At 38.8% G+C, this 16,270-nt stretch overlaps 1 protein-coding gene across 4 annotated transcripts in view; it reads right to left on the bottom strand.

Annotated features, from left to right (window-relative positions):
• The window catches only part of ATP11B (ATPase phospholipid transporting 11B (putative)), a 122,336-nt gene that overhangs the window by 35,478 nt on the left and 70,588 nt on the right, over window positions 1–16,270 (bottom strand). For all 4 annotated transcript variants that reach the window (XM_031957732.1, XM_031957731.1, XM_031957729.1 and 1 more), the window contains exons 13-18: window positions 15,144–15,365; window positions 13,910–14,085; window positions 12,754–12,822; window positions 11,547–11,620; window positions 9,447–9,550; window positions 372–553 (exon numbers count right to left, since the gene is read on the bottom strand). In XM_031957732.1, the coding sequence (XP_031813592.1) occupies window positions 372–553; window positions 9,447–9,550; window positions 11,547–11,620; window positions 12,754–12,822; window positions 13,910–14,085; window positions 15,144–15,365 (827 nt within the window). The remainder of the gene's footprint in view (window positions 1–371; window positions 554–9,446; window positions 9,551–11,546; window positions 11,621–12,753; window positions 12,823–13,909; window positions 14,086–15,143; window positions 15,366–16,270) is intronic.

The following is a 16,270-nucleotide window of genomic DNA, read 5'->3' as shown; positions in this document are numbered from 1 at the left end:
TGGCTGCCTCAGTTTCCTCAACTGTGGGAACAGCAACAACAGCAGCATCCAGCTCCCCAGGAAGATGTGAGGACCAAGGGAGACAATACTTACAGAGCTCCAAGCCCGGTGTCTGACATAAAACCCATTACCCTTCATTCACTAGGCCAGAAGGCTCATGAGGTGGGCAGACTTGGAGGATGATGCACGTAGACAGTGAGAAGGAGAAAAGGGACTCTTCAACATCCCCCAAACAGGGGCTCTCAGATTCTTTTTGGGGGGGTGGGAGGGTGAGGACAAAGATTCAGATCTGGGAAGGAGGGGGGAGCCCTACAGGGTGAGGTGGGACTTGAAGGACCCCGCTGTTCCCCAGATGGGTCCCCTCCACTCACCTATCCTCCACGCCTGTTGCCCCGAGTAACAGCAGCTCTCTCTCTATCCAGTGAAAAGCCTCTGCCAGCTTCTCTTCCCGCTGCTGCAAGGCCGTCCTGGCTTCAAAAAGCCGTCTGTCCACTTCCTCAAACTCTTCGGGCGTGAACTGCCGGTATGCTACACACAGAGTCCTTAGCCCTTTCTGTGACAAAAATGAGAGTGAGCGGGCCCATTTTAACACCAATCACCATGACATTGGCCAAGTCTGCTTTTCCCCTCAGGCCCCCAGCAGCCCCTGTGAGAGGCTTTGCCCAGGATCCAGCAGGGCTTGTAGGCACCAGGGGATCATCGCAGCTGCCCAGGCAGGCCCTTCTGTGGGAGGGAGGGCTGCACCCTGACCCAGTGGAACAAACCCCGATCCCCAAAGGGGCAAGCTCAGCAGCCTTCAAAGCAAAGGTGGGGAACGCCAGAAGTATGACGTCACTCGAAGAGCTGCAGATGAGCTGGGAGTAATGTGTAATCAGTCTGGAAAGGGAGGCGTGCAGCCCGACTGTGAAAGACTCCAAATACCCAAGGAAGGAACCTGTGTTTTACCTTAGAGGCAGCAGGAAGGTGTGAAAACTCCCTGAGCAAACCTGCGCTTTGAGAATGTCAATCCGGTTTGGACTGGAAGGATGCAGGAAAACCAAGAAAGGTGAGAGGTGAGGATGTCCTGGAAAAGGCAGTGGGCCCAGACGGAAAGTCAACAAAACTCAACTAATTATTCAACTTGGGAGTAGGGGGCTGACACAGAAGGAAAATCACAAATGCCTCTGGGGCTGCAAACCTGGGTGAAAGGAAAAGGTGACATTGCAAAAGGAATAGCTGTCCAGGTAGGCACAATGCTAAATGCTGGAATATGCTGAATCTGAAATGCCTGCAAGACATCCAAGTGGAGAGGTGGGAGAAGGGCTCAGGTGACAAAAAAAGACCAGATATGTGATTACATAAATAATTTATGCAGAGGTGACAGCTGAACCTATGGATCTCTTTGGAGGTAGAGGGAAGGAAGGGGAGAAGAAAAAAGTGGCAAAGAAAAAAATGGCAGAGGGAGAAGAGCAAAGAGGAGACAAGGGGAAGGAAAGGGAAGGGATGAGAGACAAAAAGAGCCAAGGACAAAGCTCTGGGGAAAGAGCTTTGGAAGAGACCTAGTCCTCAAAATAAACCAAGAAGGCTCCGCCAGGCAACAGCAGGAGAACCAGCAGAGAACAGCACATACAAACTCAAAGAAAAGGATATCCAAGAGGAGAGAGTAGTTCCAGTGTGAAACAGTGCAGAAAGGTCGAGAGAAACATTAGGCCTGTGGAAAGAACACCAGATTTGTCAACTAAGAGATCAAGAAGCAGTATCCAATGAGTGGTAGGATTGGAAGTCAGAATGCAAGGGGAGGAGGTGGAGGCAATTTTTTTCTAGAAGAAAAGATACAGGATGTTAAGTTGAGGTGATAGTTGGGTCAAGCTTTTATAAGGATGGGGAAGATATGTTTGAAGACAGCAGGGAAAGACCCAGATGATATGAAAAGACTGAAATTTAGAAAAAGAGGACTGACTGAAGGACCAAAATTGGAAAGAAATGAGTTGATGCTTTGGTCCCGACAAGAAGAGGGATGTGACTGTTTCAAAATAATAGTGTAAAGGTTAGCAGAAATATTTTATCGGCACAACTTAATTCACTATCAGAAAGTTGGACTCAGGACTTGGGAAGACTAGAATTTGAGCCCTGCCTCAGACACTTTGGCTGGACAATGCTGGACAAATGCTGGTCAGCATTCAGCCTCGGGTACATCATCTATAGAATGAGAATTATAGCATTTGCTTCCTAGGATTCGAGAGAAGATCTAAAGAGCAAACAGTGCTTTGCAAGCTAGAAATGTTAGCTGTTATTAATTTAAAGCATTATCAACTCCATCTCTTCTCTCTCTCTCCCTCTCCTTCTCCCTCCCTCCCTCCTTCCTTTCTTCCCTACCTCCCTCCCTTCCTCCCTTCCTTGACTCTTTCTGGAACTGTAATTTTGTCTCCTATTCAACCTCCACAGATTTGGTGAAACCAAAACTGACTCAGTTCTTAGATGCCCTTAGCTTGTTTTTTTTCTGAATACTCTCCCCCTGAAAGAGTTCACTCCTTTTTTCTTCTTTCAAAGTTTCCACTTGAGGGTCAGCTTTCTGCTTCTCCATCTCCAAAAGGCTTCTCTAAATCTACTCTCTTTTTAGCAATGAAACTTTTTCCTACCTCATTTCCAAAGTTTCATGCTGACCCTAGGGAACTTAACTTCAATGCACATGACTTCTGACATTATGATCATCAATATCATCTGTCTATATTAACTTTTTACTTTGTTCTCTAATTTCATTTTCCCTATTTAGTCTGAACTTTTTCTGCAGAAATTACTCCACTTGTGAGTTTCTGCTGAATTTTTCTTCTTTCTTTTTGTTCTTTAATGTAACACCAGAGTAATTAAATGCTATATGTCAGTAACCTTGCCTCCTAAGTGTATTCTGAAAGTTTGCATTCTGTTTCTCAAATTTAATTAAAGCTTTCAAAAGCATTATTGTAAAATTATTTCTTTATGATCTCTTTGGGATATAAGCCCAGTAGTAACACTGCTGGATCAAAGGGTATGCACAGTTTGATAACTTTTTGAGCATAGTTCCAAACTACTCTCCAGAACGGTTGGATTCATTCACAACTCCACCAACAATGCATCAATGTCCCAGTTTTCCTGCATCCCCTCCAACAATCATAATTATTTTTTCCTGTCATCTTAGCCAATCTGACAGGTGTGTAGTAGTATCTCAGAGTTGTCTTAATTTGCATTTCTCTGATTAATAATGATTTGGAACACTCTTTCATATGAGTGGTAATGATTTCAATTTTATCATCTGAAAGTTGTCTGTTCATATCCTTTGACCATTTATCAATTGGAGAATGGCTTGGTTTCTTATAAATTAGAGTCAGTTCTCTATATATTTTGGAAATGAGGCCTTTATCAGAACCTTTAACTGTGAAGATATTTTCCCAGTTTGCTGCTTCCCTTCTAATGTTGTTTACATTAGTTTTGTTTGCACAGATGTGCAATTTTAATTTGATGTAATCAAAATTTTCTTATTTGTGATCAATAATGGTCTCTAGTTCGTCTTTAGTCACAAATTTCTTCCTCTTCCACAAGTCTGAGAGATAAACTCTCCTATGTTCCTCCAATTTGTTTATAGTCTCGTTCTTTATGTCTAAATCATGGACCCATTTTGATCTTATCTTGGTATACGGTGTTAAGTGTGGGTCCATGCCTAATTCTAATACTAATTTCCAGTTATCCCAGCAGTTTTTGTCAAATAATGAATTCTTATCCCAAAAGTTAGGATCTTTGGGTTTGTCAAACACTAAATTGCTATAGTTGACTATTCTGTCTTGTAAACCTAACCTGTTCCATTGATCAACTAATCTATTTCTTAGCCAATACCAAATGGTTTTGGTGACTGCTGCTTTATAATATAGTTTTAGATCAGGTACAGCTAGGCCACCTTCATTTGATTTTTTTTTCATTAATTCTTTGAGATTCTTGACCTTTTATTATTATATGAATTTTGTTATTTTTCTAGATCATTAAAATATTTTCTTGGAAGTCTGATTGGTATAGACTAAATAATAGATTAGTTTAAGGGAGTATTGTCATCTTTATTATATTACTGACCTATCCAGGAGCACTTGATATTTTTCAATTGTTTAATCTGACTTTATTTGTTGGAAGTTTTGTAATTTAGCTCATATAATTCCTGACTTTCCTTTGGTAGATGGATTCCCAAATATTTTATGCTGTTGACAGATATCCCAAATGGAATTTCTCTTTGTATCTCTTGCTGTTGGATTTTGTTGGTGATGTATAAAAATGCTGAGGATTTATTTTATAACCTGCAACTTTGCTCAAGTTACGGATTATTTCTAATAGCTTTTTCGTAGAATCTCTAGGGTTCTCTAAGTATACCATCATATCATCTGCAAAGGTGATAGTTTGGTTTCCTCACTGCTCTTATTGCGAGGCTAGTGTTTCCTAATACAATTTGATAATAATGGTGACAGTGGCAACCACTTCCTCCAGATCTTACTGGAAAGATTCCAGTTTTTCCCCATTGCATATGATGCTTACTGATGGTTTTAAATATATGTTCTAAACCTATTTTAGAAAAGTCCATTTATTCCTATACTCTCAGTGTTTTTATTAGGAATGAATGTTGGATTTTATCAAATGCTTTTCGCATCTATTGAGATGATCATATGGTTTTTGTTAGTTTGCTTGATATAGTCAATTATGCTAATAGTTTTCCTAATATTGAACCAGCCCTGCATTCCTGGTATAAATCCTACTTGATCAATGTGTATTATCCTGGGGATGATTTTCTGTAATCTTTTGCTAATTTTTATTTAAGATTTTAGCATCAATATTCATTAGAGATTGGTCTATAATTTCTTTCTCTTTTCCAGCCTACCTCGTTTAGATACCATGTCTGTGTTTAAAAGGAGTTTGGTAGGTTCCTTCAATTTCTTTTCCAAATAGTTTATATAGCATTGGGGTTAATTGTTCTTTAAATTTTGGTAAATTCAAGTAAATCCATCTGGTCCTGGGATTTTTCTTAGGGAGTTAGTTAATAGCTTTCTATTTCTTTTCTAAAATGGGACTGTTTAGGATATTTACTTCTTCCTCTTTTAATCTGGGAAGCAATAATTTTTGAAGGTATTTTTCCATTTCATTTAAGTTGTCAATTTTGTGCCATAAAGTTGGGCAAAGTAATTCCTAATTATTCTCAATTTCCTCTTCATTAGTGCTAGGTTCCCTTTTCTTTTTAAGACTAACAATGTGATTTTCCTCTTTGCTTTTTTAATCAGATTTACTAAGGGTTTGTCTATTTTGTTGGTTTTCATAGAACCAACTCTTAGTTTATTATTTAATTCAATAGTCTTTTACTTTCAATTTATTGATCTCTCCTTTCTTTTAAATTTCAAGTTTAGTGTTTGACTGGGGTTTTTAATTTGTTCCTTTTCTAGCATTTTAGTTTCAAGCCCACTTGTTGACCTTCTCTTTCTTACTTTATACCAGTAAGCCTCTAGAATATAAAATTTCCCTTATTACCACTTTGGCTGCATCCCACATTTTGATATGATGTCTATTATTGTCATTTTCTTGGTTAAGTTATTAATTATGTCTATGATTTGTGTTTCACCAATTATTCTTTAGTATGAATTATTTAGTTTCCAATTATTTTTGGTCTACTTTCCCTGGCTTTTTGTTGAGTGCAATTTTTATTGCATGTGGTCTGAAAAGGATGCATTCACTATTTCTGCCTTTACATTTGAGTTTGAGGTTTTTATGTCTATATATGGTCTATTTTTGTATAGGTTCTATGAACTGCTGAAAAGAAAGTGTACTCCTTTCTGTTCCATTCGTTTTCCCAGAGGTCTATCATATCTAACTTTTTCTAGTATTCTATTTACCTCTTTGGTTCTTTCTTATTTATTTTGTGATTTCATTTATCTAATTCTGAGAGTGCAAGGTTGAGATCTCCACTATTATAGTTTTGCTATCTATTTCTTCTGCAGCTCTCTTAATTTCTCTTTAAGAATTTAGATGCTACACCACTTGGTGCATATATTTTAATATTGATATTGCTTCATTATTTATGCTCCCTTTAGCAAGATATAAGTGCCCTTCCTTATCTCTTTAATTAGATCAATTTTGTTTTGTTGATCTGAGATCAGGATGGCTACCCCTTTTGACTTCACCTGAAGCATAGCTGATTTTGCTCCATCCTTTTACCTTTATTCTGCATGCATCTCCCTGCTTCAGGTGTGTTTCCTGTAAACAACACATTGTAGGATTCTGGCTTTTAATCCATTCTGCTAATTGCTTCCTCTTTATGGGGGAGTTTAACCCGTTCCATTTATGGTTAAAATTACCAATTCTGTATTACTTGCCATCTTGTTAACCCCTATTTATGTTTTCTCCCTTCTTTTCCCTTACTCCCCTTCCCAGATTTAAACTTGTGAGCACCATTTGCTTCTCACAGCCCTCCTTTTGTATTCCTCCTCCCCACTTGAGGTTCCTCCCCTATCTCCTCTTTCCCTCACAGTTTCTGTATTCCCTTCTTGTAGCTTATTCCTTCCCTTTCACTTTCACTTTATTGAGATGGGAGAAGTTTCCCTATATTGAATATGTCTAAAATTTTTTCTCTTAAAGTCAATTCTTATGGCAGTAAAATACCCACTATATTCCACCCCCTCCATTCTTTTCTCTCAGATATAATGGTTTCCTTTGCCTCTTTGTGAGATATGTACCCACTTTCCCTTTTTCTGATACAATGTCCTTTCCACCTCTAATTTCTAGAACAAGGTATTCATGTATTTTTATACATCTTTACAGCAGAAATATAGGTTCTCAAGATTTCTTTTTACCTTTTAGGTTTTCTTGAGTTCTATATTTGCCATCAACTTCTTGTTAAGTTCTGGTTTTCACCAAAATAGGTGAAATTCACTTATTTAGTTAAATGACCATCTTCTTCCTGGAAAAAGATGCTCATTTCTGGCTAAGGAATTATTTTTGGTTGCATACCGAGGTTCTTAGCCTTCGGATATCCATTTCCAGGCCCTTGATCTTTAATGTGGATGCTGCTAGATCTTGGGTGATCCTTATTGTGGCTCCTCTATATTTGAATTGGGTTTTCTAGCCCTTGGGAGTATTTTTCCTTTGTTTGAGGGTTCTGGCATTTGGCCACTATATTTCTTGGTGTTTTGATTTTGGATCCCTTTCAGTGGGTGATCATGATCCTTTCAATGTCTATTTCACGGCTCTTTTTCTATGACTTCTGGGCAGTTCTCTTTGATAATTTCCTGGAAAATAGTGTCCAGGCTCTTTTTTCATCGTGTTTTCTGGGGTCCAATGTCTCAGTTGTCTCTCCTAGACCTGTTCTAGGTCTGTTGTTTTCCCCAGAAGGTATTTCACATTTTTCTCCATTGTTTGGTTTTGGTTTTGCTTGACTGATTCTTCTTGTCTCCTCAGTCATTCAATTAATTCCATTTGTTCTTTATTCTTATTTTCAATGAAGTGTTTTCTTCACTCACTTTTCATATCTTTTCTAATTGTCCAATTTGTTCTATGGAATGTTTTCCATTTGCTTAATTTTATTCTTTGGATATTTTCTGTTTCCAGTTCACTAATCCTATTTTTCAAGGTTTGTTTTTTTATCCACTCTGTCGTTAAATGGGTGGGAATGCTTCTCAGTCTCTCTTGCAAAGCCTCCTCTCCTTTTCCATTTTCTTCTAGCCTCTTGAGAGCCTTTTTAATTTCTTCTATGAGATTCATCTGTGCTAAGGAACAGATGATCTCCTCCTGTTTTTAGTCTCCTCAGGGTTTAGAGTTTGTTCTCTGTCTGTATAAAAGCTGTCAATCGTTAAAGTACTTTTTAACTTTTGCTCATTTTGTCAGAGAAGAATCACAGACAAACTAGCAAAGAAAAGGAAAAAACCCCAAATGGAATCTGCTTTTTTGGGGGAGGGGCTGGGTGGCGTTACTGAGCTTCTTCTACAGACTGAGGGGGCAGCAGCGAGGTACTAGCAGGACTGTGCTGTGCCTGCGCTCTGAGACTTTGAGAGCGTGCTGAGACGCTGTGGGGGAGGGGTGGCCGATCTCAAGGAACTCCAGCTGTTTGGGTTGTATTCTTCACTCCCGGTGTTTTAGCTTCTCTGCTGGGCTCGCTTGCTGGGGCAGTATTCCAATCCTGTGGTGAGCTCTCCCATGAAGCGGCTGGATCACACCCCAACCCCCTCCGGTCTGCTCGGCTGTGAGCTGCCTGCCGAGCTCTCACTGCTGCTGCCCTCAGCCTGTGCCCCATCTAAAACAGTCCCACCCTCGAGCAAAAACAGACCATTCCTGGCGAATCTCAAGGATGTCTTCTCTTGGTAAGTGTTTCTGTGTTTTTTTTCCAGTCAGGCATTAATTCAGAGGCTTGTAATGAGATGGATTCTGAGAGAAAATGAGGAGCTTACACAGCTGTGTGCCTCCTCACCGCCATCTTGGCCGGAAGTCCCTGCGAGCAAAATTTCACAGCAGGATCGGGCCAGGAAGTTTTTTCTTATACTAAACTCAGCTCCTGCAACTCCATCATCTTACCCCTAACAATGTCCACTGAATATTCTGGATTCTGGCCTGATGGGCCAAGGATGGCAAGTCTGATCTTTCTTCTACTTGAAAGCTCTTCAAATCTGAGGTGATGGCTACTATGGCCCACACGGGCATCTTCTTCTCCGAGCTACATATCCTCAATTATCTCAAGGCCCTCCGTTAAGACACAGTGCAGTGGGAAATATGCAGGATTTGAAGGAAAAAGACCTGAGGGCAAAGTCTAGCTTTTTCACTTATGACCTGTGTGAGTGAGCATGAGAAGCTTAGAACACTTCACTTTCACTCTGCATTTTAGTTTCCTCCTCTGTAAAATGAGGGGTCCCTGGGGTCACTAGCATCCTAAACAAGACACCATGGTCCTTCACCAGAGGGAGGAAGGCAGTCTAGATGAATAGGAAGAGCTCTGGATAGAAATAGCTCCAGAAAGCTACACTCACAAGCTGGCTTTGTCACATACCCCCTGGTGATCTTCGAGGAGCCTCGTGGCCTTAGCATCTCGAAGCAGAGATTGAAGAGATCCCCTCTTAGCAGAGGGCAAGCTACGAGAGCTTCAGAGGCCCCTTCCAGCCGACTGCCATGGCACTCTGGCTCCTCATTAAGCTTTCTGAAAGGGGGCACCACTCAAACTGATAGCCAAATAACTTTCAAATTTGTTCCTAAGTTATAGACAACCTTTTATTTAAACAAAATATTCACATAGAAAACCTTCTAAAATCCTAAGTTAAAAATTACAGCATAAAAGCATTTGTTTTATATAGTAGTCAAGTAAATGGAATGAAAGAACTATTTCTCTAAGTTGATAAATTACTAATGCAAAAAAAAAAAAAAAATCTAAGACCTAACATGTACATTATTGATATATTTTAGCTGTTATTGCAATTTATACTCACCAAAGCAAATTCATCTACATGAATTCTTGTTTTTTCTATTTCACCACCAATACAGTTTGGAAGAATTGAAGACTCCGCTCCTTTAGAAAACAAGAGTCTCTCACCTGGGAGGGGAGAAGAAATCAATATTTCCTTTGGATTGTGATTGAGAATGTTTCAAGTATTTAAAAGTCATAAAAAACAGAGGACAAAAATAGTTTTTAAAGCTCTACTACAGGAAAAAAGGAGAATCACAGAAGGACCATAACTCTAAATCACAGTAAATTTCTCTACTTTTGTCTGTTTTATTTTGGTCAAAAAAAATCATCCTAGTATCCTGGGTCTAGAGTTGGAAGGGAACCTCAGAGAACAGGCAAATGGATGCACAGGGAGGCCAAACAACCTACCCTAAATTTCAGAGGAAGCAACATTAGAGCAGGATCTGAACTCAGATCTCTAATATCCCACATGTTCATTTGAAAAGGAAAAGAACAGAATGAATAAGGTGTTGAAATCTGAGATAAGGGACCAGACAGGGCAATCTGGACAGGCCTTTTGCCGGGGACTGGGGGACCTGAGGAAGCACTCCAGGAAGGGGGACCCCCAAAGAAGAGGCATAAAGCTGCGAGTTGGAGGGGCTTGTGGCAAGGAGTGGCTGGGTCTGGCAGCCAGAGGGGCTGCATAAATGCCTAATGACTTGACTTGTTAGTTTGAGAGGAGGAGAAGGTCTCCATGAGAGTAGCGGTAAGTATACTGAAGGGAGCCCGAAGAGATGGTGTGAAGTTAAAATGGCCAGTTGGACATGTAGGGTGCATTAAAGAGAGGGGAGGGTGACCCTGAGGTATCAATCTGGGGTTAGGGGAGAATGATGGCAGGCTAGATAGAAACAAAGAGGTTTGGAACAATATATTGCATTATGAGAAGAAAGAAAATGACTTCCGTAATGGACATGCTGAGTTTGAAATGCTTACTGGAAATGCAGTTGGAAATACCTAACAGGTAGGTGGCAATACAGAAAGGCTCCAGACTAGACCGTAACAAAGCTGGGTAGACTCAGAACTCCTTTAAGGGGAAGCCCTGGAGGCTTGTCTTGTCATTCATGAGTTGGAATTCCCTTAGAAGAGGGTCTCCATAAAGCATTCCTCAGGGTCTAGCCCAAGTAGGCCTTGTGCCACTGAACATTTTTATCAGTTGCTTGGATAAATCAGCAGAGAAAACAATCTTATCAAATTTGCACACAAAAAACAAACCTGAGAAGGATAGCTGGGATGTTGGATGATAGTCAAAACACAAAAAGATCTTGTTACATGAAATCTATCTAATATCAAATTTAATACGTATATATGTCAGATCATACATTTAAGATTAAAAAATAAATTTTGCTATTAAAAGATAAGGAATGTATTAAAAAAAATAGTTCACATGAAAATGTTTGGGGGGGTTTGAGGGGAAATTCAAGGCATTAACAGTATAAGATGACAGCCAAAAAAGAGAACATAATATGAAGTTAAATTAATGAAGAAGGTATAGCATCCAGAACTTGGGAGCCATCACTGATTTCTGACATTCAGACCAGACTTAAAATATATCGTCCTAGGTGCCCTGTAACTGGTGAGCAGGGGAGCACCCAGAAAAGAGCCAACAGAATTGTGAAAGGCCTAAAAATCTTATCCTAAGGATCAGTTGAAAGAAACGGGGAATTGTCTATTTAGTCTGAAGAGAATACCTTGGGGGGTAGGGAGGGAGAGAAGACTCATAGTAAAAATTTTTTCATTATTTGAAGGGCTTTCATATGGAAAGGAAATTAAAAGAACTTTGTTTATTTCCAGGGTGCAAAACATGGAATGAAAGGTAGAAGTTGTAAAGAGAAGAATTTCAAATTTGATGAAAACAAATACTTTGCAACAATCTTGTCATACAAAACTGGAGTAAGCTGCTTAAAGAAGTAGTGAGTTCATAAATTGAAGCTGGATGACCTGTTTGTATGTCTGTAAAGGGGTTCTTTTTCAGGAATGGGACAAAAAAATCTTCTAATTCTTAAATTCTTCCTCTTACAATCCTGATATTTTATTATTCCAAATATTTTACAAGTTAAAAATTGTAGGTTATTTAATTATATACCTGAAGGAGATTGTACAATCACACTCATGCGTCTACGATCTGAATCAAATTCCAGAACATGAAGCAATTTGTACCTGGAAAAACAGAAAGAAAACAGGCTATCTGATATAGGTATTATTCTTTTAAAAAACAGAAAATCTGACTGTAGCAAGAATAACAGGCTATTAAATCAACTGTATTAGAATGATAGGCTCTGAGAGATTTCTTATGTTTCTCCCCCCCCCCCCCAAAAAAAAAAAAATGATCTGGAAGTTATTACAGAATTCCATAAAGTCATTGAGCCCAAAGGATACTAACTGGACCAATAAAGCATTGGGCATTATCAAAAGGCAAAAAATACTTCTCCAAAACCTTATTCTCATATTAAACTAAGGTACACATTTGGAAAACTTCCAAGAATCGACAAGTCTATGGAAGAAAAACTAAAGTGATCAAAGATAGAAGGAAGGGCTTTTATGTGATTTTTTTTTTTTTTTTTAATGAGGATGTTCTAGTAAAAAGCATTTGCTTTTTGATCCTATGTTATGATAACTCGCTGTATTGATAAGAAGACTGCCCCCACAAATGAAAATCAAAGCACTAAAACAGTTTTTATGGCTTAAAAAAGTATCTCTGTCACATTACCCCATGGCTTGGCATCAGACCCACTAACTATCGCTGGGGTCTGGGGATGCCTGCCACTGCTTCCACTTGGTTTTCCTAGCTTTGAAGAACTTAGGAAACTTTCACACCACGAGACATCCATGAGCAGAGGGATAATCAGAGCTTATAAAATTTTAGTCTAAAACTAGGATTAACATTGATGTTCACCCAATGCTAGAAACCATAATTGGAGAATGTCTTTAAAAGTGAGTAAGGTGATGTTACAACAAGAGGGGCAACAGAAAGGGAAGGCAACAAGCGCTTACAGAGTGTCCACTTTATGTCAAGAACTGTGCTGCACACTTGGGAAAAATAAGAGCTCATCTGATCCTCACTCCTTTCTTGTATCTGGATTCCATGAAGGACAAAATTTAACAATGTTTGGGGACACATTTGGCATGCATGTTTTGCTGTTTATAATTACTTGAAATTAATAATCAGAGGACTGAAGAAAATTACCTCTATGATTGCATTCACACAGCAAAATATAACACAGATTTTTATTCTACATGACGAATAACAGGCAATTAATAATTAGAAAATAAGAATAGTTAGGTAGTATTACCTTTCAACTTTTCCAAGGGTTTTAATTTCCATAGTTTCTTCAGTGCTGCCCATAAATACGACACCAATTCTAAATTTAAAGGGAGAGAAACATACAATTCCATGGGGTAATGTTTAATGTTTTGTAATGACACATCATTGTAGTTTTAGTTGAGTAAGTATTTGAAATACTTATCAAAAAATACATTGAAGCTTCTTCTTTGTCTATTTGATCAGTAACACCTGGTTATTTTCAGAATTTTAAAAACTAAATTTTATCAATAATTTTGCACTAAAATTATTAGCTAAAAATTACTATTCAGTACTTGTTTCTTAAGCTACCGTGTCAAGAAATGGCATCATATGAGTCTTCCCCAAAAATACATTCAGTCAAATTTTGCCCTAATTGGATTCAAACATAAACATCTTCATGACACAATAAATCCTAAACCTGTACATTCATCTGTAACAATTTTCAGGCTTAGTAAAACTCACTTTAAACTCTAAATCCTCAAATACCTTGAAAAACTAGAACCTTTAGAAGTTTATAAATCTTATCAACACATATGTACCAATGATTCTGTTAGCATAGAATTGCCAGTACAAGATTCTTGGAAGCCAAATGTATTATAACCTATGACTATGTACATCACAGATGGCCAAAATTTGGAAACAGTTGAATTAATATATGTACAATAATGTAATATAAATAGGTGAATTAATTTGCCCAATAAATGTTCTTGCCCTTCAGCCCCACACTCAATCACTAACCCCCTATCTCTTCATGCATGCTATACTATAATTTAAAATATATTTAATATTTTGAATTGGCATATCACAGGCAAAAAATGTAGCCCAGTCCCAATTTACTAAAAAAGACCCATGAAGATATGTTATAAGATGTACTTCCCCCCTTTTTTTCTCCAGGAACCAGAGGAAGCATGTAGTTAAGAGCCAGGGTGGTGCAGTGAGAGCCATGGGACAAGAATGAGGAGTCCTGGGTCCTCATTTCAGCTTGGTGCCTAACTCTCTGGACCTCAGTTATCTCATATACAAAAAGAGAAAGGGTTGGCAAGAGAGAATGGTGGAGGGTCTTCTGCCAGTCCAATGTGACCTAAGGGCCACACACTTCTGGCTGAAGACTCTCTGTATAATAGATGTACTCTCTACCTACTTACCTCGCAGCAGCCTCAACTAAGGCCTTTTCATCTGGGGAAGAAGCATAGTACTCCAATTGTGAGGATACTGCATTGGGGTGCCAGGGGCCATCCCCAAGACCTTCAGATTGACCACTACTAATCTGCACTGTATGACAGAGACCAACTGCTTTAAAGAAGAGATCTTGTTCTTTGATCTGTAGAAACATAATGCACATTTGAGACAAACAGTACTTACTGCCAGACTACAGTCCAGAAAATAAAAGTTTAAAAAGATGCTATTTAATATAAAGTTGTCAAAATTGGATTCAGAACAAGACTTTAGAAAATTTGAATATTAACTGTAATACATGGTTGTTAAATAATCTGCTAGATTCTGATTAGACTTGTAAATGGAAAATTAGCTCTTGCTGAAAGACTTTTTCAAGTAAGACTCGTAATGCTTACAGACTTCTTACTGTTCTCACTCTGGAACCTGCTCTTTGGGATCCTACTCTCCAGCTAATGAAAACATACACCCAACTGTCAGGAAAGGCACAGGCCCCTTTCTGGAGACAAAGATGAGGCTCCAACATTACCAGCAGCACTAGGCCACCTTTTCCAGAACAAAGACTATGGCAGGTTGGCTGGGCCAGGGCCTCCCAGCAGAGCAGGGGGCCTGCTGAGAACCAAATCTCCACAAATGCCTGCTCTCCAGGACTAGGACACTAACTCCAGGCAGAGGTCCCACCAGCTCCCACCGACCACAAAAAGGGAGGCCTGCCTGAGGCCGGCTCGCAAGCCTAGGAAAGCTAATCCCTTTCTGGAGGCTGCTCACCAGCAGCGTCCTTTTTCAAACACAGAAATGTATTGAAATCCTAAAGGGGCATGTGTATGTGAGTGTGTATAGTATGTGTGTATGTGTATAATATGTATATTGTGAGTGTGTACAATGTGTATATGTAATGTGTGAGTACATGGTATATGTGTATATGTAATATGTATATAATATTGTGTGATGCGTGTGTAATATGTAAGTATGTGTGTGTATCTGTTCAGGGGAGGAGAGGGAAAGACACAAGGACAGACAAGTAAAGACCCTGACCAACTAATCATAGGCCCTCGAATTAATGAACTGACTAATTATTAGCACTTTATAAAAAGGGTTGGGATTTAAAATGCACCATTCCTTCTCATCAGCCCCCAAATAAAATATTTCCATTGTAAAATACAAATAAGAATTAACCTGAAAGCAACAAGGAAAAATATTGCTTACTAGTTCAGTTTCAGTTTCAGAACCAATTGCAAGATGGGCTGAAGTGCTGAGATGGGCTAAACTTCTAAAGTATGCTAAACCTTCTGAGGATTCTGGTGTGGGTCCCTCTGGTACCAGTCTGCCATTGATTTCTTGATATTTTATGCCATTAATTGAACACTCCCGAAACTGCATCTCATTTTCAGTTAGAGTTCCAGTTTTATCTGTAAATACATATTCCACCTAGAAAAATGTGAAATATCACAATAAAAAATATTCATTAAATAACCTCATTTTTATAGTGGCAAGCTCAGTCTTGTAAAAACAAACAAATAAACCAAACTTTGAGCTTTAAGAGGTCCTTACTAAGTTGCCATTGATGCTGGTGTTTACACAACAAAAGCAATTAAATAATGAAAATAGTAAAAGACACAACACAGCAAAACAAATAAACAAAAAAACCCAATTTCTATCATGCTTCAAAATACACAGCTTCCTAAAGTGTGACATTCACACTTCTGGACCCGGCTCAGATGTGGTATTTATAGCTCATGTTCAGCCAGAGTAGACTTCTACTCTGCTACAGGACCTTCAGCATTCTCTGAAACAAGACAAGAAGGATGTTCTGTTGGAAGCCTCTGAGTATATCTAGTATGGGAAAAGGTGGGAAGAAGCAAAAGCAGAAAACCCAAAAGAAAATTTTAAACATCTGACATTAAGAGTTCATTTATATTGCAAAGGCCCATTGCAAAATGTTAAAATGAAGGGTTAAAAAAGTGAATCAGAAAGATAATTTTGGTACCAGTGTTTGGAACTGATTCTAAGAAAGGAATGCAGTAAGAGAATTCCTGAGAATTCTATGACAGCTCAGTTGAGATACAAAACCATAGACTGGTCTGAGGATTTAGTTATGAAGATGATGCCATAAGAAATTAAAAAAAAAAAGTCAAGATTTGCAAAACATTGAAGAAAGAAACTGAAATCAATAAAAAATTGAAGGTAATGTTCACGTTCTTTCTTGGAGAATATAAGAGCTATCTAGGAAGACCCATGACAATGGAAAGGTGGATCAGATGAAAAGAAGCTGTTTTGTCACGATTTGCAAAGCTGGAGATTCCAAGTCCAACTGAATACCCGTGTGTGGGTGT

Source organism: Sarcophilus harrisii, chromosome 3 (genome assembly GCF_902635505.1).
Source record: "Sarcophilus harrisii chromosome 3, mSarHar1.11, whole genome shotgun sequence".
Classification (NCBI taxonomy): domain Eukaryota; kingdom Metazoa; phylum Chordata; class Mammalia; order Dasyuromorphia; family Dasyuridae; genus Sarcophilus; species Sarcophilus harrisii.
Note: the sequence above shows the minus strand (reverse complement) of the source record. Positions and strands in the feature narration are given on the sequence as shown.